At 50.8% G+C, this 27,097-nt stretch overlaps 11 protein-coding genes across 11 annotated transcripts; 6 read left to right on the top strand and 5 right to left on the bottom strand.

The window, feature by feature from the left end:
- Positions 1–16: 16 nt before the first annotated feature.
- On the top strand, positions 17–1,728 carry ASPBRDRAFT_59630 (uncharacterized protein; the record flags this gene model as incomplete). Its single annotated transcript, XM_067628087.1, has 5 exons — positions 17–103; positions 465–635; positions 864–1,025; positions 1,302–1,402; positions 1,653–1,728. 5 exons carry the CDS (start codon positions 17–19, stop codon positions 1,726–1,728), a joined length of 597 nt encoding a protein of 198 aa, XP_067473769.1.
- ASPBRDRAFT_418688 (syntaxin) lies at positions 1,409–3,351 on the top strand. The gene is made up of 5 exons (XM_067624678.1): positions 1,409–1,792; positions 1,900–2,005; positions 2,076–2,542; positions 2,594–2,873; positions 2,932–3,351. Exons 1-5 carry the CDS (start codon positions 1,787–1,789, stop codon positions 2,991–2,993), a joined length of 921 nt encoding a protein of 306 aa, XP_067473770.1. The 5' UTR covers positions 1,409–1,786; the 3' UTR covers positions 2,994–3,351.
- A 111-nt stretch (positions 3,352–3,462) lies between these two features.
- Positions 3,463–4,597, bottom strand: ASPBRDRAFT_418681 (BolA family protein). The gene is made up of 3 exons (XM_067624677.1): positions 4,177–4,597; positions 3,993–4,099; positions 3,463–3,907 (listed from the first exon to the last, which is right to left on the bottom strand). Exons 1-3 carry the CDS (start codon positions 4,288–4,290, stop codon positions 3,730–3,732), a joined length of 399 nt encoding a protein of 132 aa, XP_067473771.1. The 5' UTR covers positions 4,291–4,597; the 3' UTR covers positions 3,463–3,729.
- A 307-nt stretch (positions 4,598–4,904) lies between these two features.
- Positions 4,905–7,105, top strand: ASPBRDRAFT_200846 (acyl-CoA synthetase; the record flags this gene model as incomplete). Its single annotated transcript, XM_067621481.1, has 5 exons — positions 4,905–5,283; positions 5,345–5,646; positions 5,697–6,634; positions 6,701–6,939; positions 7,065–7,105. 5 exons carry the CDS (start codon positions 4,905–4,907, stop codon positions 7,103–7,105), a joined length of 1,899 nt encoding a protein of 632 aa, XP_067473772.1.
- Positions 7,106–8,390: 1,285 nt separating this feature from the next.
- ASPBRDRAFT_48816 (uncharacterized protein) lies at positions 8,391–8,870 on the top strand. The gene has a single exon (XM_067626168.1). It carries the CDS (start codon positions 8,471–8,473, stop codon positions 8,714–8,716), a length of 246 nt encoding a protein of 81 aa, XP_067473773.1. The 5' UTR covers positions 8,391–8,470; the 3' UTR covers positions 8,717–8,870.
- A 60-nt stretch (positions 8,871–8,930) lies between these two features.
- On the top strand, positions 8,931–10,863 carry ASPBRDRAFT_69666 (cytochrome P450; the record flags this gene model as incomplete). The annotated part of the gene is made up of 6 exons (XM_067629039.1): positions 8,931–9,334; positions 9,383–10,236; positions 10,304–10,411; positions 10,468–10,547; positions 10,595–10,634; positions 10,684–10,863. The coding sequence occupies exons 1-6, from the start codon at positions 9,139–9,141 to the stop codon at positions 10,861–10,863; spliced, it is 1,458 nt and encodes a 485-aa protein (XP_067473774.1). The 5' UTR covers positions 8,931–9,138.
- Positions 10,864–11,071: 208 nt separating this feature from the next.
- ASPBRDRAFT_34970 (exoribonuclease II) lies at positions 11,072–14,331 on the bottom strand (the record flags this gene model as incomplete). The annotated part of the gene is made up of 3 exons (XM_067623295.1): positions 11,072–13,694; positions 13,761–14,098; positions 14,155–14,331. 3 exons carry the CDS (start codon positions 14,329–14,331, stop codon positions 11,072–11,074), a joined length of 3,138 nt encoding a protein of 1,045 aa, XP_067473775.1.
- Positions 14,332–16,919: 2,588 nt separating this feature from the next.
- Positions 16,920–18,427, top strand: ASPBRDRAFT_79124 (uncharacterized protein). The gene is made up of 4 exons (XM_067629442.1): positions 16,920–16,932; positions 17,014–17,468; positions 17,543–17,877; positions 17,947–18,427. Exons 2-4 carry the CDS (start codon positions 17,310–17,312, stop codon positions 18,029–18,031), a joined length of 579 nt encoding a protein of 192 aa, XP_067473776.1. The 5' UTR covers positions 16,920–16,932; positions 17,014–17,309; the 3' UTR covers positions 18,032–18,427.
- ASPBRDRAFT_48823 (MoaD/ThiS family protein) lies at positions 18,207–18,767 on the bottom strand. The gene is made up of 2 exons (XM_067626169.1): positions 18,354–18,767; positions 18,207–18,292 (listed from the first exon to the last, which is right to left on the bottom strand). Exon 1 carries the CDS (start codon positions 18,661–18,663, stop codon positions 18,379–18,381), a length of 285 nt encoding a protein of 94 aa, XP_067473777.1. The 5' UTR covers positions 18,664–18,767; the 3' UTR covers positions 18,207–18,292; positions 18,354–18,378.
- A 189-nt stretch (positions 18,768–18,956) lies between these two features.
- On the bottom strand, positions 18,957–20,218 carry ASPBRDRAFT_200850 (cystathionine gamma-synthase; the record flags this gene model as incomplete). Its single annotated transcript, XM_067621482.1, has 2 exons — positions 18,957–19,994; positions 20,057–20,218. 2 exons carry the CDS (start codon positions 20,216–20,218, stop codon positions 18,957–18,959), a joined length of 1,200 nt encoding a protein of 399 aa, XP_067473778.1.
- A 134-nt stretch (positions 20,219–20,352) lies between these two features.
- ASPBRDRAFT_418906 (uncharacterized protein) lies at positions 20,353–24,329 on the bottom strand. The gene is made up of 5 exons (XM_067624684.1): positions 21,391–24,329; positions 21,144–21,341; positions 21,031–21,082; positions 20,625–20,971; positions 20,353–20,560 (listed from the first exon to the last, which is right to left on the bottom strand). The coding sequence occupies exons 1-5, from the start codon at positions 24,149–24,151 to the stop codon at positions 20,487–20,489; spliced, it is 3,432 nt and encodes a 1,143-aa protein (XP_067473779.1). The 5' UTR covers positions 24,152–24,329; the 3' UTR covers positions 20,353–20,486.
- Between the last annotated feature and the right edge of the window lie 2,768 nt (positions 24,330–27,097).

The following is a 27,097-nucleotide window of genomic DNA, read 5'->3' on the forward strand; positions in this document are numbered from 1 at the left end:
TGCACCTGCACCGGGAATGGAGTTCGTTGTTGCTAAATTTACGCTCGCTTGTGGGTTGGACAGACACACGCTGGCCAAGCAAGTTCGCGGCTGTGGAGCTGCGGTGGAATATTCCATGCTGGAAGCCTGGAAGATGGCGCGGAGCTGAGCTGAGCTGATGAGCTGAGTTGCTTACGCCTTGGGTTGGGGTGTTGAGGTACTAAGCAGCTGTTTGTATGAGTATTTCTACTGTCTGGGAATGTTGGAATTAATATGCATGCCAACAAGAAGGAAATGAGGTGAAATTTGAGGGATGGTTCTGCCGTTGCTGGAGATTGTGAAGTGGGGTAGCGGCATCAGGGGAAATTGAGCTAACATATTGTAACTAGTCAAAAGCTTTATTAGATTTGATTCATTGCAAGTCCGATCGCTGGGTTACTTCGTTGTCAGTGTCGGGATGTGTATGGGGTAGATTGGGTGCGTAGTCTTGGAATGATGGAAAAGCTGGGTGGCAGGTGGGGAGACCGTTAAAGCTCAACCCTGCCAGGGTCCAGATCATGGTTTCGACTTTCGAGATCACATTTGATGGAGTGCATACAAGTGACGTGCAGGTTGCCACTCCACGGCTTCAACAACGGCATCTATCTCGTGCTATGGTCAAGGATGTATATTCGTCTTTGGGGACGAAATTGTGAACACACAATTGTTGCGAGTGTTGGATGAGCAGCCCACTGAGTGGATAGCTTAAGACACAGGGTAGATAGTTGCTGAGTAGTCCCTTTGCTATGTCTTGAGATCTTCTTTCTCAAATCTTAGCTTCACAATCAAACTTGGCAATAAAAAGCAAAGATTGTCGCAAGTAAGATTCTTGATTTCTGGTGCAGAGGCTGTCTAATGAGCAAAGTACTGTGGATAGCTTCAGGTGCAGTCCGACGATCAGAAAAAGCACTTTATCTACCTCGATCACTCGTGGTATCAATCCAGGGCCTTCAGCCCAGTATTCCCATTCCACTTTTTCAACCCGACCGAGCTGTTTCAAGAGGATTGTAGACGGTCACTGTTTTGATTATCATCATCGTGGGAAAAAGGGGACTCGAGGATCGCCGGCCGGTCTGTGCTCTAGCTAGACGCCCCCTACTAATAATATCGAGAAAACCCATCAGTGCGAGGTTTCACCCCTGATTGACCAGAGCGACAAGAAAGAAAACAGCTTCACTTTCCTCTTTTTCCCCTTCCCCTTCACCTTCCCACCCCCAGTCGTTCCTTACTTTACCCTTCTTCACCCGGGCGCAATTGGACAGTTACTCCGTCGAGAGTTCAAGTTGAGTGACATTTTTGCCATCTGCGGGCCAGAGCCAGTCAACCGTCGAGCGCTTCCCTTTGGATTTGCAGCCGCCAGTGGCTCAGCCGCCTTGTCTCACCCGTCACTCTTTCGTCCTTCCCCCATTCTTTCTCACCTCATTCCCTCACTGCTTCTTTTTTTTCTGCCTGCTACTCCTCGTATTCGTTTGCTCCTTATCCCCCTCCACCTTTTATCGCTTCACCTTCTCATCTTCTCCGACTTCATTTACCCACCGAACTCTTATTCTCGTCGCTATTGCGGTAGTCGCAATTCATCGCCGTTTCGCGCGTCCTCGTTCACCTGCCGTTCTCGTTTCCCGTACAACCCCGAGCTACGTCCACCTGTCGGAATTACTCGCTGCGACCAGTGACCCACGCTGCATCAACGACCTCAAGTGTCTGAATTGACGGCTGTACGAACCATTTGACTTGAAAGATTCTCAGGACTGCAAGAATTTAAATCACCATGAGTGTATGTCGTGACCTAGAACGCCGTGATCCTGACCCTCTCCGTTACCCCACCCCTTATTATGCACCACTTGCGCATCGTCAACTGCCCTGCTAACTCGCCGATTCCAGTACGGTGGAAACCAGGGTGGCTACGGCCAGTACAACCCTTATGGCCAACAAGATGCCAACCCCTACAGCGACGCCAATGCCATGGAGCAGGGCAACGGTAACTACGGTAAGCGCACCACGTCCAGTGCTCTCTTGTCCCGACCCGACCATTGCCTAACATACGTTCGCACATTTAGAAATGGGCTCTTACAACCAGCCTGCCGACGCGACGACGCTGTTGAACAAGTGCAGAGAGATCAACGATGGTATTGCGGATCTCCGCGCCAAGCGCGAGGGCCAGCTTGCGGCCGCCCAGAACGCTTTGCTCGACTCGAGTACCGGAAAGGAGGACCAGGTCGCTCGCCAGACTTTGGACTACATCGAGGATGAAGTGAACAACGGATTCCGTTACCTCCGCGACCTTCTGAAGAAGGTGAAGCAGACTCCCGGCTCCGGAGACAGCCGTGTGCAGACCCAGATCGACGTCACTAGCCGGAACCTCCGTCGAGAGATCGAACAGTACCAGAGATGCCAGTCCGACTTCCAGAAGCGCCTGAGGGAGCAAGTTCGCAGACGTTATGAGATCGCCAACCCCGAAGCGTCCCCCGAGGAGATTGAGCAGGGTGTCGACAATGTCTTGTTGGGCCAGGAGCAGAGCTTCCAGGTATGCGTCCTTGGAGAGATTTCAGCAAATTCATGCTAATTTTTCTATTAGGTTACTGGTAGCCGGACTAGACAGGCCAACGACGCCAGACAGGCCGCTTTGGAACGATCGGCCGCCATTCGCAAGATTGAGCAGGATATGATGGAGCTTGGCCGCCTGTACCAGGAAGTGGCGGAGCTTGTCCACCAGCAGGAGCCTGCTGTGGAGCAGATCAACCAGGATGCAGAGAATGTTGCGCAGAACGTTTCGAACGCGAACAACCAGATCACGGAAGCCATCGCCAGCGCTCGCCGGGCAAGGAAGTGGAAGTGGTATGCTCTGCTTGTCGTCAGTAAGTGGTCCCAATGCCATTACCCAATTCAGAGACCAGGCCTGACCAGGATCTATAGTTCTCATCATCGCCATTGTTGTCGGTGTCGCCGTCGGTGTCACGGAAGCCAACAAGAAATAGAGCCCGTGAACCTTGTGGCAATATGCTTTACTTGGCTTGACCTGATGACTCGACCTTGCGCTGATATAAATGCTTCGCCATGCCAATGCCCTTCATATCTTCAGATACCCTCCGAGGTATTCAACCTTGTCCTGCTTCTGTTCGCTTTCCGTTTTAAATTTATGCAAGGCTGTAACGAACCTCTTATCGTTTGTGTACCTTGATCTCGTCCCGATGCTCTCTTTCTGTTGTCTACGCTTACGGTAAGCCGAGCCAGTCGAGGATCGTTCGCTTGCTGTGATTCTTCCCGTTGTTATACCACTTTGTCATTTTTTTTTTTGCCTTGTCTTGGTTGGAAAAGCACCCACCTGCTGAATCGTCTCCTATGTCTGCTTTGTTTTGCCCGTCGCTGTCTTGTCTGTATCCACTGATCGGTCGTGTATAGTTTCTGCGTCTTGGGGCGTATGCGACCTGATGAATGACTGTCGCTGCACGTTGGCTAGGATGCGCTTGATGCTATCGCAGTGTATATATTAGAGTCTCTTCGTTGCCCCTACCTTTGGCGCTAGAATATGTAATAATCCGACTACCTTAATAATATTATCTCCTTTCTGTATGTACGACTGTATGAGTCAAACTCGATTGACTGTATAATGCGTGTAATTCATGGGTATCGCAGAGACCAAGTCAAACGAAACAACATCCAACTCCTCCCTGTATCACGTATGTATGCTGTATGCTGTATATTGATATTGCATTAAGCCTTCGCCGCCTTCCTCTCCTCCTCCCGCTGCTCCTCCTCGGGCGTCTTCGTCCGCAACTGCAGCGCATGAATTCCATCCTCGCGACTCATCTCCTCCTTCAACAAACCATAAACCATACGATGGCGTGCAGGCTGGGGTTTCGACTGGAACGAGGGAGAGGTAATTGTCACACTAGACAAACAACAAAATATGAATTAGACCCAAGCTGTATTTCCAAACAAAGTACCATATATACCAAGGGAAGGGATTGACGAACTGGAAATGGGTCTCTCTCGACGTTGATCCGCGCATCGGGGCATGGTGTGCGTGCAGGTGCGAATCGTTGCGGATGATGAGGGTGGAGGGGGTGAGGGCGGTGGTGATCTTTATATATTTCATATGTAGATATTAGTATGAGAATGATAAAGTATGAATTCGTAGTAATAGGGAGTGCAGCGTACCTTCTCCCGGATGAGATCTTCAACGGGGGTTGCGGAGGTGGAGGCCATTCTGGTTGCTGTAAGGGAGAATACGCGGCGGGGGAGGAAGCCGGAGAAGGTGGTGCGGGGGAGCATTGAGGGGGAGGAAAGGAGGTTCAAAGATAAGGGGGAGAATGAGATATGAAGCTGTGCGCAAAGAGGGTCCTGGTCTTGATTCTATTGAGATACGCGGAGGGGATTCTTGATGAGCGATGAGAATCGGAAGACCGCAATTGGCCACGGAGTTGGGCGGGTTACTGCTTTGGGAATGGTGCGGAGAGTCATGAGTTGGGGGTTGTCCGTTGCTTCATCAGCAAACATCCAATGCATTCATTCATTTCAGTCATGAACGAACACCCTGGCAGACCGCAGACGTGTTTTTCTTTCTTCCGGAGAAGATGGGCACCTGCAAATCTGACTGGTCCGATGCATAGCTAGCTATCAGCACCATTCTCAACCTTAAACATGTTGTCCCAAGCACCGATAGCCGGAGCGAAGCAAGTGCCGTTTGCCGAGACCGCAAAGCTCCGATGCTCTTCCTTCCCCAAATGACATCAGTTCCGTCGCGCAATCCGCCTTTATCTTTTGCCTTGGGTATCAATCAATCAATTGATTGACGCCGTTTTACCCTGCGTATTCGAGGTATAAACTCTCGAGTATCCTGACGGGTGCTGGGTCATGTCATACGGTCCTCAAGCATCTCTCCAGTCATGTCCGGACGCACCTTGATGCCGCTCCTCTCCCGGGGCTCAATTGCTTCTCCGTCTCGTCAACATCCGCTCCAGACCCTTCTAGCTTGGAGATCCTGTGGTCCTACTGGTCGTTCCCGGTCGTTAGTGGCACCTATTATCCGTCGATCGATCTCGTCCTCTTTGCCGAATCTACCTCTCTTCCGCGCCCTCCAGGACCATGATCCATCCAATTTAGCGGTTGTTCACAGCGCGTCTGCTCGATCGTTTACATACGGGAATCTGGTTGCGGATGTGCTTCAAGCCAAGGAACGGCTTGTTCAGTCTGCTGGGGGTGGACAAGATGGCTTGTCTGGCGAGAGGGTCGCGTTTTTGGCTGAGAATAGCTACGACTACGTAGGTACTGTGATTCCCGTCCTGCGATTCTCAATGGACTGCCATTCGCTGACGGACTGTACTAGTGACGCTGCTCTCTATCCTTGCTAGCGATGCCATCGCCCTTCCGCTGTCCCCGGCCTTCCCCGTTGGCGAACTGAAGTATATCATGGATAATTCCCAGGCCAAAGTGCTGCTTGCGACGGAGAAGTATGCAGGGAAGGCCCAAGAACTGGTCAAAGCGGGCCTGGATCGGGAACCTGTGCTGGATATCAAGGAGAAGATCAAAGTGGGCGCGAATAACACGAGTTCAGTGTCATTGGAAGACATCAAAGTGGAATCGCGCGGTGGCATGATGCTTTATACATCCGGCACCACCAACAGACCAGTATGATCCCTTCATACCTTCACAGATCTACAGAATTAACCAATCCCCAGAAAGGCGTCCTCATCCCCCAATCCGCTCTAACAGCCCAAGCTGCCTCCCTCCTCCAAGCATGGAACTACACCCCGCAAGACCGACTCCTCCACCTCCTCCCCCTACACCACATCCACGGCACCGTAAACGCCATCGTGACGCCAATCCTCGCCGGCTCCTCCATCGAATTTATGTTCCCCTTCAACACCGATGCCGTCTGGACGCGCCTCGCAGCCCCATTCCTCCCCCAAACCTCAACCTCAACTTCCTCATCCACGCCACCCAGCAAAATCACCTTCCTCACAGCCGTACCCACAATCTACAACCGCCTCCTCTCCTCCTTCCCCAACCTTCCCCCTCCCACCCAAGAAGCAGCCCGAAAGGGCATCTCCCCCCAAAACCTCCGCCTCAACATCTCCGGCTCCGCCGCCCTCCCCACCCCGACAAAACAAGCCTGGCAAGACCTCAGCAACGGCAACGTCCTCCTCGAACGCTACGGCATGACAGAAGTAGGCATGGCCATTAGCTGCGGCCTAGACTTCGCCGACCGTGTCGACGGCAGCGTCGGCTGGCCCTTACCCTCCGTAGAAGCCCGACTGGTCGACACCGAAACGAACGAAGTCATAAAACCAGGCGAAGAGCGCGACCCTGCTACCGGTCGTGAACGCGAGGGCGAGATCCAGCTCCGCGGTCCGACCATCTTCAAAGAATACTGGGCCAACGAGGAAGCCACACAGGAGTCTTTCGTCGCCGACGAAACTAACGACGACAAAGGCCCCTGGTTCAAAACCGGAGACGTAGCTGTCCGTAGAGAAGTCAGCACCGCGGGTACCAGAACGAGTGGTGAGTGGGCTCAAGGCCCTATGTACTTCATCCAGGGCCGTCGGAGCGTCGATATCATCAAGACGGGTGGTGAGAAGGTTAGTGCATTGGAAGTCGAGAGGGAGTTGCTTTCGCTGTAAGTTCACCCTCCCCACCTCCCCTAAATACAAATCAGTTGATTTCTGACGGAAAATATGTATAGTCCCCAAATCGCCGAAGCCGCCGTAGTAGGCCTCCCTTCGGAGCAATGGGGCCAGAAAGTCGCCGCGATCGTCGTCCTCAGACCTGAATATACGAAAACCGGTGGTGGGCGGAACGGCGACAAGCCCTGGGGCGCAATGGATATGCGTCGTGCGCTGAAAGATCGCCTGGCGGGGTATAAGATGCCGCAGGAGATGAAGGTTCTAAAGGGGGTGATTCCTAGGAATGCGATGGGGAAGGGTAAGTTTATTTCCTTTCTCTCTTTTTTTTCTTTTCTTTCTTTTTTCAAGGGGCCGTAGTGGTTTACTTGTTTGGTTACGGTTAACAGCTACTCTTTTGGTCTGGTTTCACTGACTGGTGTTTAGTTAATAAGAAGACGCTTGTTAAGGAGGTTTTTGGGGTTTAGGGGTGTTATTTGTGATTTATGGAGATGGGGGGAAGGGATACATAGTACGGAGTACGTAGGTTTGGATCCGGGGAGAGAGAACAACTGTGTGTATTATCTGAGGATGAACATAAACGGATGCAATTGAATTATTTGACTAGAGAATTTCATTGAGGGAGAGAGAGCGTGTGTATAAACAACCCATGTGTAACAACCTAGTCCAGGGATTTGGTGTGATAAGGAGCGGTATGTTGCATAACGACGAGTCTACTTGATGTGCGTCGTGTTGTTTGATGCCAAAGGACCTTGACCTTACTACCATCCACTAAGGAATACGCCATAGGCAACTCAACCTGAATCCAGCAATTGTAGAAATATGAGAATGTAGATCATCCTCGAGCGAACCTAGAACCAATCATTTATCTTGAATGATGATTGTCTGGCTTACTTCCCTGTAGCTTAGATATGCTTCTATAGGTGACAACCTTCCAATCCTGGTCCATCGGATAGAGAAGAATCGGTGGGTATACTGTAGTGCCGTCCGTACCTGGTAACATCTCGGCCTAGCACGGCATCTTGGTCCGAGCACCAACCGAGTAGGGTAAGTCCCTGCGAAGGCGTTTGCTAATGTTTTGAAGTCATGGCAAACACTATTCTTCATCACCAGTTGCCTTAATTCTTTACCGCTACTTGCTGTTTCTACCCATCCGGGTTAGTCCATGGCCACTCGGAAGACCCGTCGATATCAACGGTGCTGGAATGGGCCGCCCGTTGGCGTATTTGCTGCAGTTGCCCTGCACAAGACAATCTTCTTTCCCCCTCAGTGATTTGTTGTTATAGTGAGCCATGATATAATTGACTAGGGTTGCCAAAGAAAGAGAAACATAATACACAGTCCGTGTTGGTTGACTAGAGATTCAGAGCCTTACTCTCGAGGATGACTATCAAGGCTTCGGTCTGACGAAAATCCCACACAACAGGTCGAATCTGAGATAATCGGAGACTATGGCATGCGTATGTGCGTCATAAAATAGCCCTCCGCGCATGTATCTTATGTCAGTACTATTGGTCTCTGCTCGTAACCATGCAGTCCTGAAGCAAACCTGCGTCGGATGTCTCTGGACAGTATTCCGAGAATATGCGGTGGCGGGTACAGCGGATGCCCGCTACAATCACGACGGAGACAGGCGCAAAGCCCTAGAGTTATTGCAAATCTGATGTTGGAGCAGTTTATAACACAGTTCCTGCACCTTATATGGTCAGCTAGTAGGTTAACTGTATTATGTTGAGATCGGCCGGAAGGACGGGATGGCATGCCTCGTATAATATTGCCGGTCCAAATTTCGCGATACTGATGCACGATTAGGCTTAAAGTCTAAGTCATGGATGAAAGATAACAATATAGCAGTTTTCTCTCACAACAATGTCACTGTCGGTCAGACCATCATGGTTGTCATATTCCCAATCATGTTCAACTTACGAAGTGCTCACCTAGCACAACTGCAAGCCAGATGTCTGTTCGCTCAGCCACCATGTTTCTACTCAGTAGGACTGGAAAATAGCAACATATTCCTCGACAAGTGGGGTTACTCAAAATTGGGATCGTCGACAACCATTTGCTTTTCCCGGTGACACTATTCCAACGACTAGGGTGGTTCCCTGACGCCAATTCGATGTATCCAGACTCTCATTCGAGTCCTATGTCTAACATTTTCTTGGATCAGTGTAGCTTGTTTAGCAGCAAACTTGCAATGGAGGCAAAGCCCTCATGACAGGTACTTGCTGGATGGCTGTCTATCGTGAAACACGAGTTTGATCTGGCTGATTGCGCCGAACCTCAACGAGTCAATGCATTGGACGGACTTTCTTCCCGACTTCAAGATGTGAAAAGTGAAAGCCTCTTAGCGTTGCCCATCAAGAGGATTTCGCAATAGGGGTGCATGCCCCTGTGCAGGAAATGCTACTATATATGAGGTAGCTGGTATATCACTTTATACCACACAACAAGGCGCGATTCTTGACGAGAGTTCAGAATAAACTGCTGGTTTCTCAGAATGTTCACCCTTCTTCTACCCATCTTGTTTGTCTTTTGTGTCTCCGCGAGATCAATTCACCGTATCTACTTTCATCCCCTTAGCAAAATTCCAGGACCCAAACTAGCAGCTGCCACTCACCTGTATGAGTTTTACCACGATGTTATTCGTGGTGGAAAGTTCATCTGGGAAATTGAGAAGATGCATAGAGAATATGGTAATTTGCCAGGACCTCTTTTCACTCCCATGCTGAACTATCTTGAAGGCCCAATTGTGCGAATAAACCCCCGAGAAGTTCATATCGCTGACCCATCCATGTATGACGAGATCTATGCTGGGTGTGGCCGAAAGCGTGAGAAGGATCCGTGCATGGTGTCATCTTATGCATCATCGTATGCGGCGCTGGCAACTGTCGACCACGACCTCCACCGTGCTCGTCGAGGCCCGCTAAATCCCTTCTTTTCAAAAAAGGCTGTAATTGAGCTCTCCGGAGTCGTTCAGCAAAAGGTTTCACTTTTGGCATGGCACCTTGAACGGGTAAATGCCGAACAAGCGGTGCTGGCGTTAAGTACAGCCTTCACTGCACTTACGGGAGACATCATCACACACTATATTTATGGCAAAGACAACGGGTATCTGAGAGACAGAGACCTGGTGAAAAGAAACATAGTCTGGGACATCTTGGCCAAAGGCACTAGTGCCTGCCATTTGTTCCGATTTTTCCCATTTATCCCAACCCTAACGAAAGCTTTGCCAATACGGCTCATGCGCCTTGTTCGTCCTGAATTGTCAAATATTTATGACATGCAAGAACAGATTGCCCGTCAATCAGACGAGGCTCTATCCCGTGAAGGCGCTGCAAAACAAAAGACAATCTACCATGCTCTGAGTGATCCTTCTGTGCCTGCGAGCGAGCGGTCTGTAGCTCGCCTGCGCGATGAGAGTTTCATTGTCCTCCTCGGGGGCACCGAAAGCACGGCAGCGACGTTGACGTTTGCGACATATCATCTTCTGCGAAACAAAGACATGTATATCAAGCTCCGGCAAGAATTGCAGCAAGTCATGCCCAAGCCAACCAGTGAAGCGGACTGGGCACAGCTGGAGCGGCTGCCGTACTTGGTATGTAACTAAGACCCGCGTTAACGTGAGTACCATACACGGAGCACTGACTTGCTATGGCTGGTAGACGGCTGTCGTCAATGAAGCTCTCCGACTTGGGGCAGCGGCTTTGAGACCAGCGCGAGTGGCACCAACAGAGGCGCTATCTTATAACGGATACGAGATCCCGCCTGGCGTAAGCGTGACTGTTCGAAAAGGATGATAGAGAACTGACACCGTTTTTCTATGAAGACCCCGGTCAGCACAATCAGCTATTTTGTTCACCGTAATCCTGCGATCTTCCCTGACCCTGAAAGCTTTAATCCCGAGCGGTGGGTTCAAGCTGCTGAAGGGGGGGACAACCTTACCAAGTACCTAGTCCCTTTCACACGGGGCAGTCGGATTTGTATTGGCATGAAGTGAGTACAGAGCCTTCCACTTCTGATGCATAATGTGAGCTCATTGTAGACAAGCCTGGCCTATGCAGAATTGTATATGACGTTGGCAGCTATTGTGCGTCGCTTTGACCTGGAATTATGCGGGACGCGCCCCGAAGATATGGAATTTACGCGTGAGATGGTAGTACAGCGTCCGGAAAAGGGAGTTTGGACGCTCAAGGTTCGAGTCGTGGGAATCAGTGAGGCGTGACGAGGAAAGTCACATGAGTATAGTTGCACTTGCCCATTTAGGATATTGACAATGGTATTTATTTGCAGGCTATGGTACAATATAAGATAGACACCCAGACGCTTCGTATATTAACCAGAGATGAGAGCATTAAAAAACTTGATGCTATCTTACCGAACTCCAATAACACCCATGGCCAGAGACGAGATATCTAGACTGTACAGATGCATCATTTCCATTCTCCTACCCGTTCAAAGGGCTTAATGACCCGCGTTGCTTCCATGACCACAAGCGAGCGTGCCATATCCACAGCAGTAATCTTGGCTTCCACGATACTGAGAATATCCAGATCAGGCGCGTCAGACATTTCTTCGGGAATCAAGACCTGGCAGCGGACTCCCAGAGATGTGATAACAGCGGCATATCCGTTTCCGTATGGCGTTCCAGCCATGGAGGTGCTGCTATATGGACGCTGAATCAAGCACTCGAATGTCTCGGGTAGTGGGCACTCGGAGAAGTAGAAGGCGCGGAACAAAAGCATACATGCCCAGAATTGCTTCGAGGCTAGGTCACATTCGCGTATGCGATTGCGCTTCCACCGGGACCGGGAGATATATTCATCAACATGTTCACGAGAGAAAGGCAGAGCAGACTCATCTGCTTGGGCGTCCAGGCGGCGACCATGCTCATGTTCGAAACGAAGCGCAGCCTCGATTTGATAGTGAGCAAGGACGTCCGTGTACCGCCGCAGGGGACTGGTTGCTTTGACATAGGCGTCAAGTCCCAGAGGCGTATGGTGAAGGGGACTAGACGAAGAGACCCCCTTCGGGGCTGCCAACTGCAGCCAAGTTTGCCCTCCGTATTCGGACAGATTTTCATTAGTCACCTTGGGGTACTCCGGATGATAGTACGTTCCGTCGTATATAGAGGGAATGTTGCGTTCGGCCAGCCATTTTCCTGAGACCCAACAGGCCAGGTTCATCAGAGTCGAGATTAGGTTGCGCTTCGTCATGTCAGGAACCTCGTGAGGATCAACTTGTTGCTGGGCCAATTCAATGACGGGATCGCCAAGAACATAACGCCCTTCCGTCACCTTCATATTGGAAGGGGCCAAAGGCTCTGTCCCTGCGGCCATTGAAAGAGAGATATCTGGCGACGAAGGCCATTCCATGGCGCCGTTTTTGCGTCGGTGTTCCCGGAACGCCAGCATCAACTGTCTCAGCGTACGGAAGGTAGACTCATCCTTCTCATCCACCTCCTCCTGTAACTCCGCACGCAAATTCCGCTTCGGCAATTCTCCCCCTACTCTCAAGGGTTCCAATGTCTTTCCAGAACTAGGCTCGAAAAGACTGCGTAGCTTGTCGTGTGTTATATAGATGACATTCTTAACCACTCCATTCGTAATGTCGGTATCGAGGACTTCGCCTTGCAGATTCATCTTCGCGCTGAAGGTGAGAGTTGGACGACCTGGGGCCAAACTGAAATGCTTCTGCGTGAGGGAGCTCGGGATCATGGGATATGTACGCTCCGGGGCATACATTGTCTGGAGGCGCGAAGCAGCATACTGCATAACCGTTCCCTCGGGATCAAGGAACGCAGTAGGGTTGGCCACATGTACGCGGATCCAGAATGTATCGTCCATTCCCGGAATGCGCTCAAGAGAGACACCATCATCAATCTCCTGGGCGGTGGCATCATCAACACAGTATACCGGTAGGTCACCCCAGTCAGTACGCACGTCCTGCATCTTATCAGAAAGCTTCTGCGAGTTGAGCTTCTCGCACTCCTGTTGGACTTCCTCCCACGCGGCATCCGAGCTCGGAGAAATGCCGTGACCGGGGAGGGCCAGGCCTTGGTCGAACAGGCGAAGATTCTCCCAGGGGTAGAAGACACCCAGTTCTTGTAGGAACAGAGTTGCCGTCAAGGGATTCAGTTCCACAGCGCCATACATGCCTGTACTACGCATTATATGCGAACCGGCGGAGCGCATGGTGCCAGATGTCATTCGGCGCGGCGGAAGACACCATAGCTGTAAGTACTCGATGATCATACGATCGGTGTCACTAAACTTCTCTGTGACCATTTCACGATAGACCATATGCTTGCCATCCTGGTCCGGAGCGAATCGATGAGCACTTGGGCCGACGCAAGCCATGGTTGTTGGAGCCCGCGCGTTACGGCTACGCTTGATGAGACGCTGAGCCTTCTGAACGAATTGCTGTAAAGGATGGTCCTTCAAGCTGGGAATCCCCTTACCATTGACATTCTGGTAAAGGTGATCTTGATGCTCGTGAGCCCATGTGGTGACCGTCTCCAAAACTTTGGCGATCCGTCTCGGTTTGACTAGGTAATGGTTGGCAAAAAGCGAACTCCGATCGTTCTCGACGAAGAAAGAATTGGTGTGAGCGACGCGATGGACGAGGAACAAGAGCACATCGTTCAGCTGATCTTTCTCGATATCAAGCGTCTTGCAGGTTAACTCCTCCAACGTATATTCACGGTAGTTTTCCTCATCGGCCACGATGTCATGGATACTATCCAATCGGGCTGCATTTGCGCGGTACAGCTCCTGCGCATCTTGATCGAACGTGTACATTTTCTTGAGAAGGTCCGCTCCAACATTTCTCGGAACCCCGCCTTCGATCACAGATTGGAACTCTGTCTTCATCTGGGCGGCAGCGCCAGGGACGTGCGGAAGCAGGGGAGCAACCATTTCTGGGGGCACAAATCCCTTGACGACATAGTCAAGATCCTTGGCAAAAGCAATACGCCATTTCCCTCTGTCCGTATAGAATTGTTGCTGTTTATGGATGGAGCGTATGTAGATGGCAAATGTCAGGATACCGTCGACGCTGTTCTCGCAAAGGGTTAGCGGTCATGATATGCACAGCAGCACAAGGTAGGTTTCTTGCACTTACGCAGTCATCGCTACCAGATCACCCGGCTCCAAGTATTGATGCAGTCCCTCTCCTTCATCCGCCGAGTTCGTGAATTCCAAAGAATCGTCTGCCGCTCGTAGAGCATCGCTTCCGGCATCGCGAGCCTCACGGTTGTCGTTCAGCATATTTCCCACCCAAGGTGCCGACGCGTCCAGGGAGTTCGAGGTTCCTGGACCTCGAACAGGATCCATGTCGTTGGAATGAGACTGCTGCCATTTCCGCAGGTAGGTTCGGATGTCCTTGTGTTCATCAAACTCAAGCTTGAGACGGAGGTTGAGAACCTCGGTCGACGAGTTTAGCAGGTCCTGATCGAGATACTACAGAGAAACTAAAGTTAACCAGCAGAAGTTGACAAGATAAAGCGGGTTCGTACCTTTGAGCCTGCGCTGAAGCATCTTCGTGATACAATTTGCGAGTAGTCTGAGAGATTGCTGCGGCGTAGGATAGGTGGCGCGCGCGAGGCAGCTCCGCAAACAAGTCTCGGCGTGAGCGCATAATTCACACCAGCCGCTCTCTGCAATACTCTCGTCTTTGGGAGTAACAGAGGCATTCTGGACCACCCATCATACATGCCCACAATCTTGAGCTCAATTCCTTGATGGGAGCAAGAGAGGCGTGGAAGCAGCTGCGGCGAATCTCCGCGGCTGTAAAATCTATATACTGCCGGCAGTTGCCACTTACCGCCGGGGCGGTGAGACTACGTACCTGACACTTCTCCGGATTCCGAACTTCCGCCGAACTATGCAATTCTTTGCGAGTTTCTAGTGTCCTTGCGGAAGGTCGAAAGACAATCATACCAATTATCTTTGCAGATTGATGACGACATACTATTATCTGTTTGAAACTATTATCTTAGTTCACCGTAATGATGGTTGGGCTGTCTACCACAACTGAGACTGCAAAGTGCTTGGAAATCTGATGCGTGAGTGTTTCAGTATTGGCTAACGTTATCTGCATCGAGCTTTGCTTTGGCGCGAATTTACGACATATCTCTCTAATACACTGGCTTAAAAACTGACTGCCTTTGGTCGGAAATGGTTACTGGCATATCTTCGTTGAGAAGTCAACATCAACAACATATATCTACCCTCATAGTACGGATGATCAAATATCACCAGAAATAACTAGTCCACCCAGTCTACTCATTATAACTCAGGTCCATGCGAGCTTCAAGCTTTCGTGAAGCAGCATACCACCAACACCCGGATGATGCATCAATTCATTTCTACAGGCAACTACAGACACATGCCTTATGGCCAGAACATACTACATATATCAGCCAGCTCAAAGCATATTCTTGTGAATGAGGCCATCGTGGAAGGGGTCAAAGCGTGGATGCTGGTAGGCTCTGGCTGAGAAACTCACTGTGAACTCATTTCGTCTCACTGAAGGACAACATAAACGCCCCTGTATCATCAACGAGAGTACTCCTTTGATGCATATATAGGATTACAAGCCCTCATGGTCATTAGCTTGCTACATCATACTGATCCCGCTAGATTTGAATGGGGTATTTTATATCAATTCCAGCAAGCTCTTGAAGGAAATACGGGACTTTAAGAAGTACTACCAGGATGACGAAGCAGCCATTGCGTGGACGGCCGAGGTCAACCTGCTAGATATCAGGACCTTGTCATACTTGAAACTACTAGCCATCGAGTGCCAATCCTCTCTCATCTGCGGCCTACGGGATTAGTCTCTGGACGTGACATGAATAGCTCGGTGCAGCTCAACAACGACCTGTCCATTCGATGGGAGACAATATGTGCACATCGAAGCATTGGCAACTATACAATATTTCTACTATGGTAACGCTTCTCCCCAACCAAAACGTTGGCGTGGGGCATCGCAAGGATCTACTATCGACATTGGCACGTCATCACCAAGACAGCGAGTTGTACCCTCAGTATAATTGGACCAGTTCCTTTCGATGCTCGCAGTGACCCATAGCATGAACAAGGCGAGAGGCGCAGTCAATAGTGGTCTGACTACGACCACTGGAATCAGCTAATGCAGGGGTGGCGCAGGATCAGATCAATTGTCCAAGCAACTTGCAAGTGACAACTTGGGATTCTACGTCATGGCCGAGCACTGCTTCTCCTACGATTCACCAAACACGATGACAGGTCCAAGCAAATATCAAGATTACCTTACTCAGCATCCACGGCAGCAATCTCGCTAACAGAGACATACTACCCGAAGCCTAGCAGCTCTATACATGAACGTTGCTACGTACACGCAGACTTACCAAACACCTATAAGCCATAAAACAAGCCCGAAGAGTAATCAGACGCCGACAATACTAAAATGTTGAGTACTTCACCAAGACCGGACAAGTAGCAACAGAGCCCACTACAAGATCATCTAGACGAATATTGCCGCTCGCTCTCAGCCAATACCCAGAACCATAACATCCCGTCTACAATCCTTCCACTGCAGGTACGGGACACATACCCTAACTTAATGCGCTTCTCCACGAAACGCTCTTAATCAGTCGATTCGCATATCCTTAATATAGAAAACGCCACAGACAACTCCCCCGAGAGGCTGGACAGCAACAGTGCGATCTGCATTGCAGGCGCCTCCCATCCCTATACTAGGGTACTGACCCTTTGATAGTAATAGACGGAATGAGGCTGAGCAGCTCCCTCTCCCCGATGCAATTAAACCCCAATAATACCCCCGCGCCAATCATTCACACGCCAGTCGTCTCAGGTTCAATTAAGCTCTCGTGGGTCGTTGGCCAGGAACGTTCCCGCTATGGCATCTCCAAGCGCCGGTGTGGAGTAGAAACAAGGGAAGACCCATCCCCGTGCAGCCCTAGCTTTCTTACCGCGCACCTGTCTGAGCTCATTTCTTTTGGTAGTTAGCTGGTTAGCTGGTTAGCTAGCTAGCTACCAAGTAGGCGCTCGCTTCACCTTCTCTCCAAACAAAGTGCACCTCAAACAAGTCGGGACAAGGCCCTACCGTCCCGTCGGCGCTTCATCACGCAATGAGAGCTCAGCAATCAAGATCCAGATGGATCATCGTCGGTCGGATCTAGAACACGGCACGAGTGTAGCTAAATTTGTCTGGGTCTGGAACTTGACCGTGGACTCTCGCATAGCTCTATAGTCTGAATAGATGCTTGATGGGAGAGGTATTTAAAGAGGTCAGTTCTTGTGCTTCCAGTCTATTCTCTTTGCTTTGTCTACACTCAAGTCAAACAGCGAAATCTTACGGTCTCTCTCAGTCTCTTTTGCCATTGTCTTTATACATTCCTTTTTTGAATTGGGATTGTTCTACTACTACACTCCTTTATATCATTGTTTGAAATCAAGTTATTGTGTTTGCATACGTATTAATCACGGTCATTGTGATTCTCGGTGGTCGTTTGAGTGATACCACATTACAATCTCTTTTTTTCGACTTAATATTCTCTCGCGCGACGTGCCCGGCATCGAGCCGCCTTGCTATAATCTCTAATATTCGTCTATTCGCTTAGCAGCTATCACTGCCATCAAGAAGAATACAAGAAAAGAAAAGAAAATGGCACCCCACGGCCTCCTCGGCGCAACCTTTGTCTGCGCGCGCATCATCCAGCTATGCTCACTCATCGCCATCATTGGACTAACAGCCAATTTCATCGCCGAAATCGTCTCGAACGGCGCCACGCCTCCAGCCATCTTCATCGGGACTATCACAGTGGTATGTCTCCCCCCTTCTCCTACCTACCTACGAAGCATCCACAACTCTAACCAACCTCCCTTCTATGAATCCAGACCAGCATCGCAGTAATATACAGCTTCATCACAGCCATCCTCTTCCTCGACAACATCCTGCCCTTCCTGATATCAGCCATTCTCGACACTCTCCTCCTCATCGCCGTCATCGTGGTGTCAGTTATCATCGGGAAGCCGCTATCCTATCTGCAATGCAACAAGCTAAGCGGTGACGGGTCTGGAAGCGGATCGTCGGCGTATACATTCGCCACGCATCTGAGCAGTTACCTGGAGGACTTGGGCGGCGGCACGGTGAACTATACAGCTTGGATTGGGGCCAGTAAGTCGGTGTGTTTGGAGGCGAAGTCTATCTGGGGGTTGTGTATTGCTATGTGGTGAGTGTGAATGATTATATCCTGCTGAAAATTGGTAAACTGAGCTGATAATTGTGCTGTGCATGGCAGTGTCATGTTCTTCGTCTCGGGCGTTTGCGGACTCGTGCTTTGGAGACAGAAGAAGGCGGCGGGTGTGGAGAAGTTGGATGGTTGATGAGTGCCTGATGCGAGATATGCTGATGTTGAAGATGAAGATGAAGATGACGATAATGCTGATGGTGGTGATGATAATCCAGATCGACTCGACATGCTTTTGTTTCCACACCCCCTACCCTCCCTTAATATGCCCCGTATCCACTCTGTTCATTCATTCCAATCTTTCCTATGTGATTCATCCTCCATTCATGTTATGTTCTTCAAGTCCACCCTAATACTCCAGACTTCTCCCAGCCAGCACCTGTATGTATCTTATATCTACCATAATCAGCCAACCAAAACCCAACAATACAAATCCAGTATGAACCTTACCTACTTACATACCATGTGAACCTGTTAATATTCTCATCCCGAACTAACCGGCGGAATAATCGCAACTTCATCCCCGGCCTTAATCACCGTTCCATCATCACCACCCCCTTCTACATCCACATACTCATCCCCTAGACTCACTCCGCAGCTAGTCAGCACTTTCTCCCTGATACCGGGGTACATGGACTCCAAGGTATCGAAGAGTTGAGACAGCGGTAAGGGGGCGGAGAGTCGTTCAGTTTGTTTGCCGGTGTAGGAGGAGGCAGAGGCGAAGTAGTGGATTTGGAATGTTCCTGTTGCTGTTGTTGTTGTGGACATATTGTTTGAGTTGATTCTTATTGAAAGAGAATATCAAGGGGGAAAAGGTTGATGTATTTCCTTGGTTGGTTGGAGAGTGGGATGGGGAAGGAGGATTGGAGAGGGGAGGGAGAGAGATAGAAAACAAATCCGTGCGGGGTGTGCTGATAAGGATAAGAGGGGCGGCGGGATTGTCCAGTTGGTTGATTGATTTAAACCAACAATAAATACTACGTAGGAAATCAACAACATTAATACCAAAGTATGATGGAGTATCAGTCATATCTATGGAATATCTCGTTCAATTCAAGTCATTATTTACCCTCGACTAATTCCTTGAACGCGGTCACCAGATCCTGCCGGAGATCCTCCCAGTTCTCCAACCCAACACTGATGCGCAGCAACCGGCGATCCACCGTCGCGTCCGACATTGTCCGCCACTCGATCAATGTTTCCACGCCTCCCAGACTGGTGGCATGCTGGAAGAATGCCAACTTGCTCGGGAGCTTTCGCGCAAACTCCTCCGTCTTCATGGTGATCGAGAAAACCGGTCCGAACCCATTAGGCATCTGCTTCAACAACCAGGACTCGTCCTCCTTCTGCAAGCTGGCATGAAACACCTGTTCGAGGGCACGCTGGACCACAGCCTCATCGCTTTCCGGAGCGGGGCCGGGCGCACGCAGCGCATTGTTCAGCCAGGAGACAAGACTGGTTGCATTCTGGCTCTGGCGCTGCACTCGGACTTCCAGAGTCCGCAAGCTGCGAACGCCTAACCAGCTCTCCATATTTCCCATGACACTGCCCAGGAAGATCCGGTCCTCAAACAATTGTTTCGCCCAATCCTCACGCTGTGTGGCAAGGACTCCGCAAAGAACATCACTATGTCCGCCAAAGTACTTCGACCCCGAGTGCATCACCAGATCGGCGCCCCATGCGAAGGGGTCTTGTAGGAAGGGCGGGGCAAATGTGCCATCAACTATGAGGTACGCGCCTCGAGAATGAGCCTTTTGGGCATACGCTTCGATGTTGAAGGCGGTTCCTTCGGGATTGACCGGGGTCTCGAGATGAATCACGTCGCCAGCCTCCAGCTGTTCGGCCGGGCAATCCAGATCTAACTTCTGAAGCCCAGTCAGGCGACTGAACAAGGAAATGACACCATGACATCCGTGGTAGCCGTTTCCAATGGCAATCCGGCGGGGCTTAAGCAGGACTAGCGCCGCGTGCAAGGCCGACAATCCCGAAGAGTAGCTGATGGCTTGTCCATTGAGGAGGGAAGACAAAATAGCTTCAAAGCGAGTGGGGTTGGGAGCGGACAGCCGAGAATAGACGTGAGCTGTGTTTCCATTCGTATCCTATACACCGGGGGGACACGGTTAGCACCGAACTCTCTCGGTCGGGGGAGAGAGAGACATACCCCACTGCGGTCGGCCCAGGGCACTAAATCATCGGGGTTGTCAGAGTACCGGAAAGTAGTGGCCACGTGAATTGGCGGGGCCACATCCGTGACGACATTCAGGGCATCGTCGACATGTAGAGCGCGCGTGGAGGCGCCCATTTCTCGATTAGCGGGAGCCATGGTGAATGATGGAAAGGAAAAGGATAGGAAAAAGAAACATCAGGCCGCGCGGACGCAACCGGGAATGTCGGCCATTCGGAGATTTGCTGTCGTGACTCAGGAAAGAGTGGGGGGAGAGACGCTGCTCCGCACCGAATAGCCGGCACGTGACGTACGGGCCGACCACAGAGTGTGGGTGAGGTGAACATGGTTGGATGGATGGATGAGGGCACAAGAAAGGACATTGGATACTGAACAATCGATGGCGGTCGCGTGTTCGGCTTCCAGATTAACGACGCAGTGAGCTCATCCTCGACGGCTCACGGACTGATCCGGGCACAGCCGCATGGAAATTCGTCCGATCTAAGAAGGCGTATCAGCATCAAAACTAGCGCATACGCAATAGCAAGGATTTTGTTGGACATACCTGCTTCAGAGTCAAAGGCAATCGAAATATCGTCATGCTCCATTGGATACTCCGGAGAGTCCAGCGATACAAAGTCCGATGCCGGGTCATCTTCAGTCTTCGGCAGAGCAAATTTGGCATCCACTATCCGAACCCCAAACTTGCCAGCTTTGCCGAAGCTCTCCAGGGTGTCTGTGCCTTTGAGAACAAAGTTCATGCACTTGCCATGATGGAAGTCACTGAAGAAGACCACCAACTGCACAATCCTATCGCGCCGGATCACCTGAATCCGAGCCAGGCTGGATTCCCACTTCTTGGTGATCGGAACAACCATCCGGCGTCGTGAAATGGCGAAGGAGGAAGCCACACTATATCCAAAGGTGAGTTATGGAGCCCTCCAGCAACTAAAATCTTCATTCATGCGTACCTGTCAAAAAGCACTTGGTAGCCCGTTACAGCTCGTTGGAACATATGAAGATCTGAGACGCACATCAGCAACTACTTTTCATACCCAATGTAATCTGGAGCGGTGGATGTTACCTTGAACAGATGCAAAGTCAAATCGTCGGATCATAGGTTTAGCCATGGCGACTTTCAGAAATTCAGAAATCTTATCCGGCATCTCTGGAAGTACTAGATTTTCAGCGACGGATACAGTCCAGTCTTTCTGGCCAGGTCGGTACAGACTGAGCCCCGTCCGGTTGTTAACATCAAGCCCCAGTTTGAGTTCACCAGGCCCTATAACTTCGTCAGTGGAGTTTTTCAATAGCAATCCTGGGAACCATACCGAGATTGATCCGATCCGTAACAGACCCCCATTCGGTTGCGATGAAAGCACGTAGATTCTCCGACAGCACCGTTGGACCGTACCCATGCTCAACATGTGTATGCTCCCGGTCAATGATGGAGACTGTACCGGCAGGGAATTGAAGATGTTCCTTCGCTGGCTGCCCAGTGTTACGGTCGGCAGGCTGTTGGACGGTGTATGCACGGATAGGGATCTCGGGTGATTTAACCTCATTGGCCTTAGGCTGGATACCTAGAAGCAAGGAATGCATGCTTGTGCGATCTCCAGATTCATAGAACGTCATCACCATAGATCGGGTTCTCCCTTCCTCCTTGACCTTGAGTAGAAGGGCTGGTGCTCCATCCTCGCCTCGGAGCAGGCCGAAAACAATTGGTGCGCTGGACCCAAGAGTATGACGCACACTGCTAAGTGTCTTAACCTTTGGGCTTGTGAGGACTGCTAGGCGGAACCCTTGATGCACAATTCTACTGCCAGTACCCTCAGTCAGAGTCACGGTCTTTTCGAATAATCGAAGCCGACACCGCTCAATAGGATCAGCTGGGAAGGCTTTGGGCGTTCCAGGGTCCATATACTGGAATGACTTTAGAGTGTTTTCGAAAATCATCGTTTCACCCGACTCAGCCTGCAGGCTTGCTTCCGTCTTGCGGGTGTACTGGACAATGTTCCAGATGTTCTTGAAATCATCCTCCTGAAACGCGACCTCCAATTCAAACCCACGTGGCAGCTTCACCCTGATCGAGTGTGACCGGACGAGCCAGTCGACGCTCTCCCATGTCGGGCCCTTTTTCCTGTCCGATTGGATCATGACGTTGACAAGTTCATTCTGGCTGGTGATCGCGGCGAAGACATACCAGTCGGCACGATCACGTATTATAGACAATGCGCACGGCATGGACAGTTTCGGCATGTCATCTTCATTCGAGCTGACGAGAACATTGACAAACATGGTCCCAAAGCTAAAGTAGCGGCTGGTATCACTGAGTGGCATGGTTTGAACAAAGGTAGGCCCCTTCCCTGATGTGTCCGCCAGCAGTGAGCTCGATGCTGTACCTGAGAGGACTGCAGCCACGTCCAGAGCGAAGGATGGGTATCGCATCCAAACACTAGTGTCAACGGGTATGGCTGAATCGCCTTGAGATGAGATAGCCACGAGGATGTTGTTTCGTTTGATAGACATGGCTAATGAGCGAGAATGGTTCATAATGGCCTGGTGTAGGCTAAGGAGGTCGGCCAATTGTGCGTTCCCAGTTGTGTTGGCTACTGCAATCACAGCATCAATACTCCTTGCCCCGTAGCGGGTCACCTCATCATGTTGTGGGACAATGTTCTCATTAATCCACAGAGCTTTAGCAAGATCCACAATGGCTTGCTTCGCGCTGTCCGTCGAACTAAGAAGGGGTGATCGCGTGCCAGAGCTGGAGGGGCGTGACCGTGCATAAACTTCGAGCCGTTTCTTCCCCCGCAGAAACCACCACACTGCAGCTCTCACCCATTCGGAAAGAGAGATATCCTCTATGGGCCTGGCATCTTCTGCAGAGGCTTGAATCAAGCTTCTAAACTGCGCCATGTACGCTTTCAGATCAGTGAAAGCCGTATCACCCAGTTGATTAGCAACGGACCGCAATGAAAACTTTGGAGGTTGGGGATTCCGCGAAGTATCGCGGTTATCCCTATTAGCTGGAGGAGGCGTAGGGGCGTCGGGTTGTTCCACAATCTTGGGTATGATCTGCCGTTTTGGCGGAGAAAGGCTTTGGGCACTTCCGCCAGGAGAGAGTATAGAAGGAAGGACCGGGGTTTCAGGACTGCGATCGACTGGACTGCGATCAAGGTGAGGAGGGATTTGGGGTTCTCGAAACGGATTCTCTGGCGGGCTGGGTTCTGTCTCGGAAAGGGGAGGCGTCTCATAGGTCGAACTGGGACTGTCAGGAACAACCTCCGCCGGGCTTTGCACACCTGCTTCATCTGCAGGAGAGGGTGGATCTGGCAGTCGGTGCTGCAAAGCACGTCCCTCCTCAGCTTGCATCTTGTCTCGTATACGTTGGGCAAATGAATGGGACTCGGGCGAAGCACGAAACGATAAGCGGGACCCTCTTTCTCCCAGGTTCAATGTCATGAGGAAATCAGCATCCTGAGGGTTCTGTAGCAAGAGCGGCTTCCAGTCCTCTAAACGTGTACCCTTCTGCGCATCTCTCTGCTGCGGCGCGGGGCCATTCAAATCACCAAACGAAGTGTCCAGGCGAAGTTGAGGAAGTTTTGGCTGGCGGTCACCAAACTCATCCACCACCATACTGGGACCACTGCTCTTCTGGTTATTGCGACATAAAGAGATCTCAATTGTCGGCCTGTCAGTCTCATCACCCCCTTCTCCGATCAGTTCGGGAGTCTGGGCACTGAACTTGACCGTCAACCCCCTCCGGCGACTCTTGAAGGGTGGCTTGGTGAAGTCCACGGGTGGGGGAGCATCATGAAGAACAGGAGTCAACGAAGGGGCATTCAGGACATCGTGGGCAGACGGCCATTTGTGGCTGGCGTCCAGTCGCGGAGGCGTAGATTGGCTTGCTCCGTAGGATACAGACTTCGAGCGAGTAGGTGCGAGGAAAGCCTCGATCTGCTGGTCTGTAGAGCCCTTGGTCCGTTTGTCCTTTGAGAACAATTTCTCTCTCCAATGCGGCTTTTTGGCCGGCGCTGGCTTCTGTTCGCTCGCGATGAAGGCAAAGGGATCTTCAGTAGATGTAGACATATCGGTGGATTTAGAGTAGGTACGTTTCCGAGATACGATGCGTCCTGCTATTGAGCATCGCAGGAATCTTGGGATGGGGTTGGTCGAAGTATATGCGGTTCCTGTCTGTCCGTATTCCCCGCCTAATCTCGCAGGTGCTCGTGCGCAGGTGGATCGACAAAGGCAGACCTAATGTTGATAGTTCCGTAAGTGTAAATGCGTAGCGTGATTGAATACACCTTATCGTGAGTGACTAGGTAATGGTAGTCGGCAAGGCAAGACTGAAGCTCGAATACCGCAGTAGGAAGGGAGGAAGTCGCGGCTGGTGGGACAAGTGACCTCGCTCGGGTTTCTTAGTGTTCGCACACAACGCTCGATATGCGAAAGAGACGCGCGGCGCGAGAAGGAACAAGCCAGTGGATAACAAACACTAGCAGTGGGTGTGTGCAGAGCAATTACCCAAATAACGGGGCTGGTTGTATGACACTGCTGGCAGGACCGGCGCGATTGCCTGCGTTGTCTAGTGGGACTCGGAGAGAAGCGATCTACCAAGACCAATTAAATGACCATTCAGAAACGGCGCTGCAACAAAGGGGGGAGCTATCTGAGCATGGAAGCGTCAGGGGTTAGATAGAGGGGCATAAGGCAGTAGCCAAACTAACCAATGAACGCAACTGTAGCGTGGTGTATCTGTAAACGCCAGCGCGAGTGGGTTCGGCGCTTCCCAATTTCGCACGGTAATGGGTGATAGTAAGGAACTATAGCTCAGCCCGCCCAGTGTTTGTGTGTGTACTCCGCAGAAGGAACGGGGAGATTGTAGCAAGGGAGAGACGGGTTAGGGACCAAAGCTGTTCCAGCAGCTGTTTGCGAGATACGGAGAGGAGAGTAAGGTTCCAGCCACGGACAGAGCAGTCAGAGGAAGAGGGAAGGAAAGGGGGAGGGAAGAGAGAAGGAAGAAAAAGAAGAAGAAGAAGAAGATCACAAACAATCAGGAACATGTGGACGAGTGATGGTACGACCCCGTGCTATTAAACCTCTCTCCGACCGAGGGACGGGTACCTCAGGCAGGCTAGGGAGAGGAGGATCTCCGCAGTTGTTGTTACTTGTTCCACTGGTTGCGATTCTTCAATCCACCTCACCCATCCTTGGGCTACCATCAGGAATCCCGGCCAACGTGGTCGGTACCCGCCCTTTGGGGGTTGTATGGGTTCCAGAGTTCTAGACTGTCAAATAAACGTTGTCAATGGATGCTTGATTCTTCTTTTTCTTTTTTCTTTTTCTCTATTTTTCCACACTTTCTCTCTGTCTTACTCTTGGTGCTTACGAATGCCACATTGATGGGGGCGAATGGTTACTACTACGTACTACTATACTAGTCCTCATTCCTTCCCAAGGAGTCAATAAATCAGCCAGCCAGTAGTACTGTATTTGAGACGAGCAGCGAACCATTGACTGGTCGATCACGTGGGGGGGGGGGGGGGGGGGGGACAAGGAATCGGGGCATAAAGCAGGAAGGAAGGAATGGCAGGTCAACAGCTATCTACTAACTAATCGTTATAACTGCAGGGGCCACAACTGGGTCCTCAATAATATTTGGGAAATACTGGCAACATTCTTGGTGCACCGCCTCTCCGGTCGGCTATTTTCCTGTTACAGCCATCCGGTTAAGAGAATGCTCGATCCCAGCCGAGGACTGTTTTTAGTATCTACTGCCCAGAAAGATACTCCATCCACAAGACATTGGCGGTAAAACCATCCATCATACTGCTATTATTATCCAAACACAGCAGGTTTGAAACTGACGTGGACTTGGAGATGAATCAAAGCGAATAGAAACACTTACCCCCTGTTATCAGAGAAAACGATCAATCTGGTGTGGCATGCGTGATTGGAGCCCACTCCCCCAGTGCGTTCCGTTGGCTGGCCCCGACCCTCAGCTTGAAACGCCACTAGTCCCCCTCGGGATTGGCCCCGCGCGCCCCTAGTCCGCTTTGGGTGAGGCTGCTGATTGCTCGGTGGGCCGCTGACGAGCCCCCGGCGAACCTTGCACGGTTGGCCCGCTTGGGGGAGGTTTTGGGTAAAGCCGGACAAGAGTAATAAAGTAGTAGGTAGATAGGTAGATGCCTCCCGCTGCTAGGGGGGTGGTGGTGAGAAGAAAGGCATCACCGCGGCCTCTGCTAGGAGATTGATCCCATACTATTCCGTACTGTACTGGCAGTTATTTTCCGACATCTCAGTTGATATTCTCAACCTTGCAGCCGGCGGTGGCAAAATTGAAACTTAGCTAGCGGTTTCGAGCAGTGTCGTTCATCAATCACACACAAGACGGACCTTTTCTCTTTTCACTACCTATCTACAATCTACTTACCCTACATGGATGGCAACTGGACTTCTTACCTGCATGTAGATAACAGGGGGCGGGAGCCCAACAAGTATACGATCAGCTAATCGGACATGCAGGACTGCCAGCCAAGATATTCAAATGCCACAGATGTACTCCGTAATCATTATTTGTTCGGTATGAAATTCGGGCCAGCATGTATTTCATAGTCATATATTGATGGTCGCCATATATATATATGGTACCAGCAAGATAATAACTACTACTAGTAACCCCCTTTGAAGCTACACAGAGGTATTGACAGAGCCACGGATATGATATTATTACTACTGCCTAGAGGACTGGAGATTGAGGACCCTCACCTAAGGGGGGCATTTAATGATCTCATTTCCCGTCAATCATTTCCCGTCTTCGCTACGGAGCACCGTCACGCTATCCCCAGTCCCTGAGAGTCCCTCGGTCGATCAAAGCAAAGCCAATTATTTGAGCAATCCTTTGCCGCTCACGCACATCAACGAATGAGCTTCATTGTAGGGACTGATGTTCAGGGCGAGCGGCAACGACCCAGCCGTCGCAGACTATCTATGGGTCAACACCATCATCCACTAGTCAACTAATGAACCTAT

The sequence above is a fragment of the Aspergillus brasiliensis genome (assembly GCF_001889945.1).
Source record: "Aspergillus brasiliensis CBS 101740 unplaced genomic scaffold ASPBRscaffold_20, whole genome shotgun sequence".
In the NCBI taxonomy this organism is placed as follows: domain Eukaryota; kingdom Fungi; phylum Ascomycota; class Eurotiomycetes; order Eurotiales; family Aspergillaceae; genus Aspergillus; species Aspergillus brasiliensis.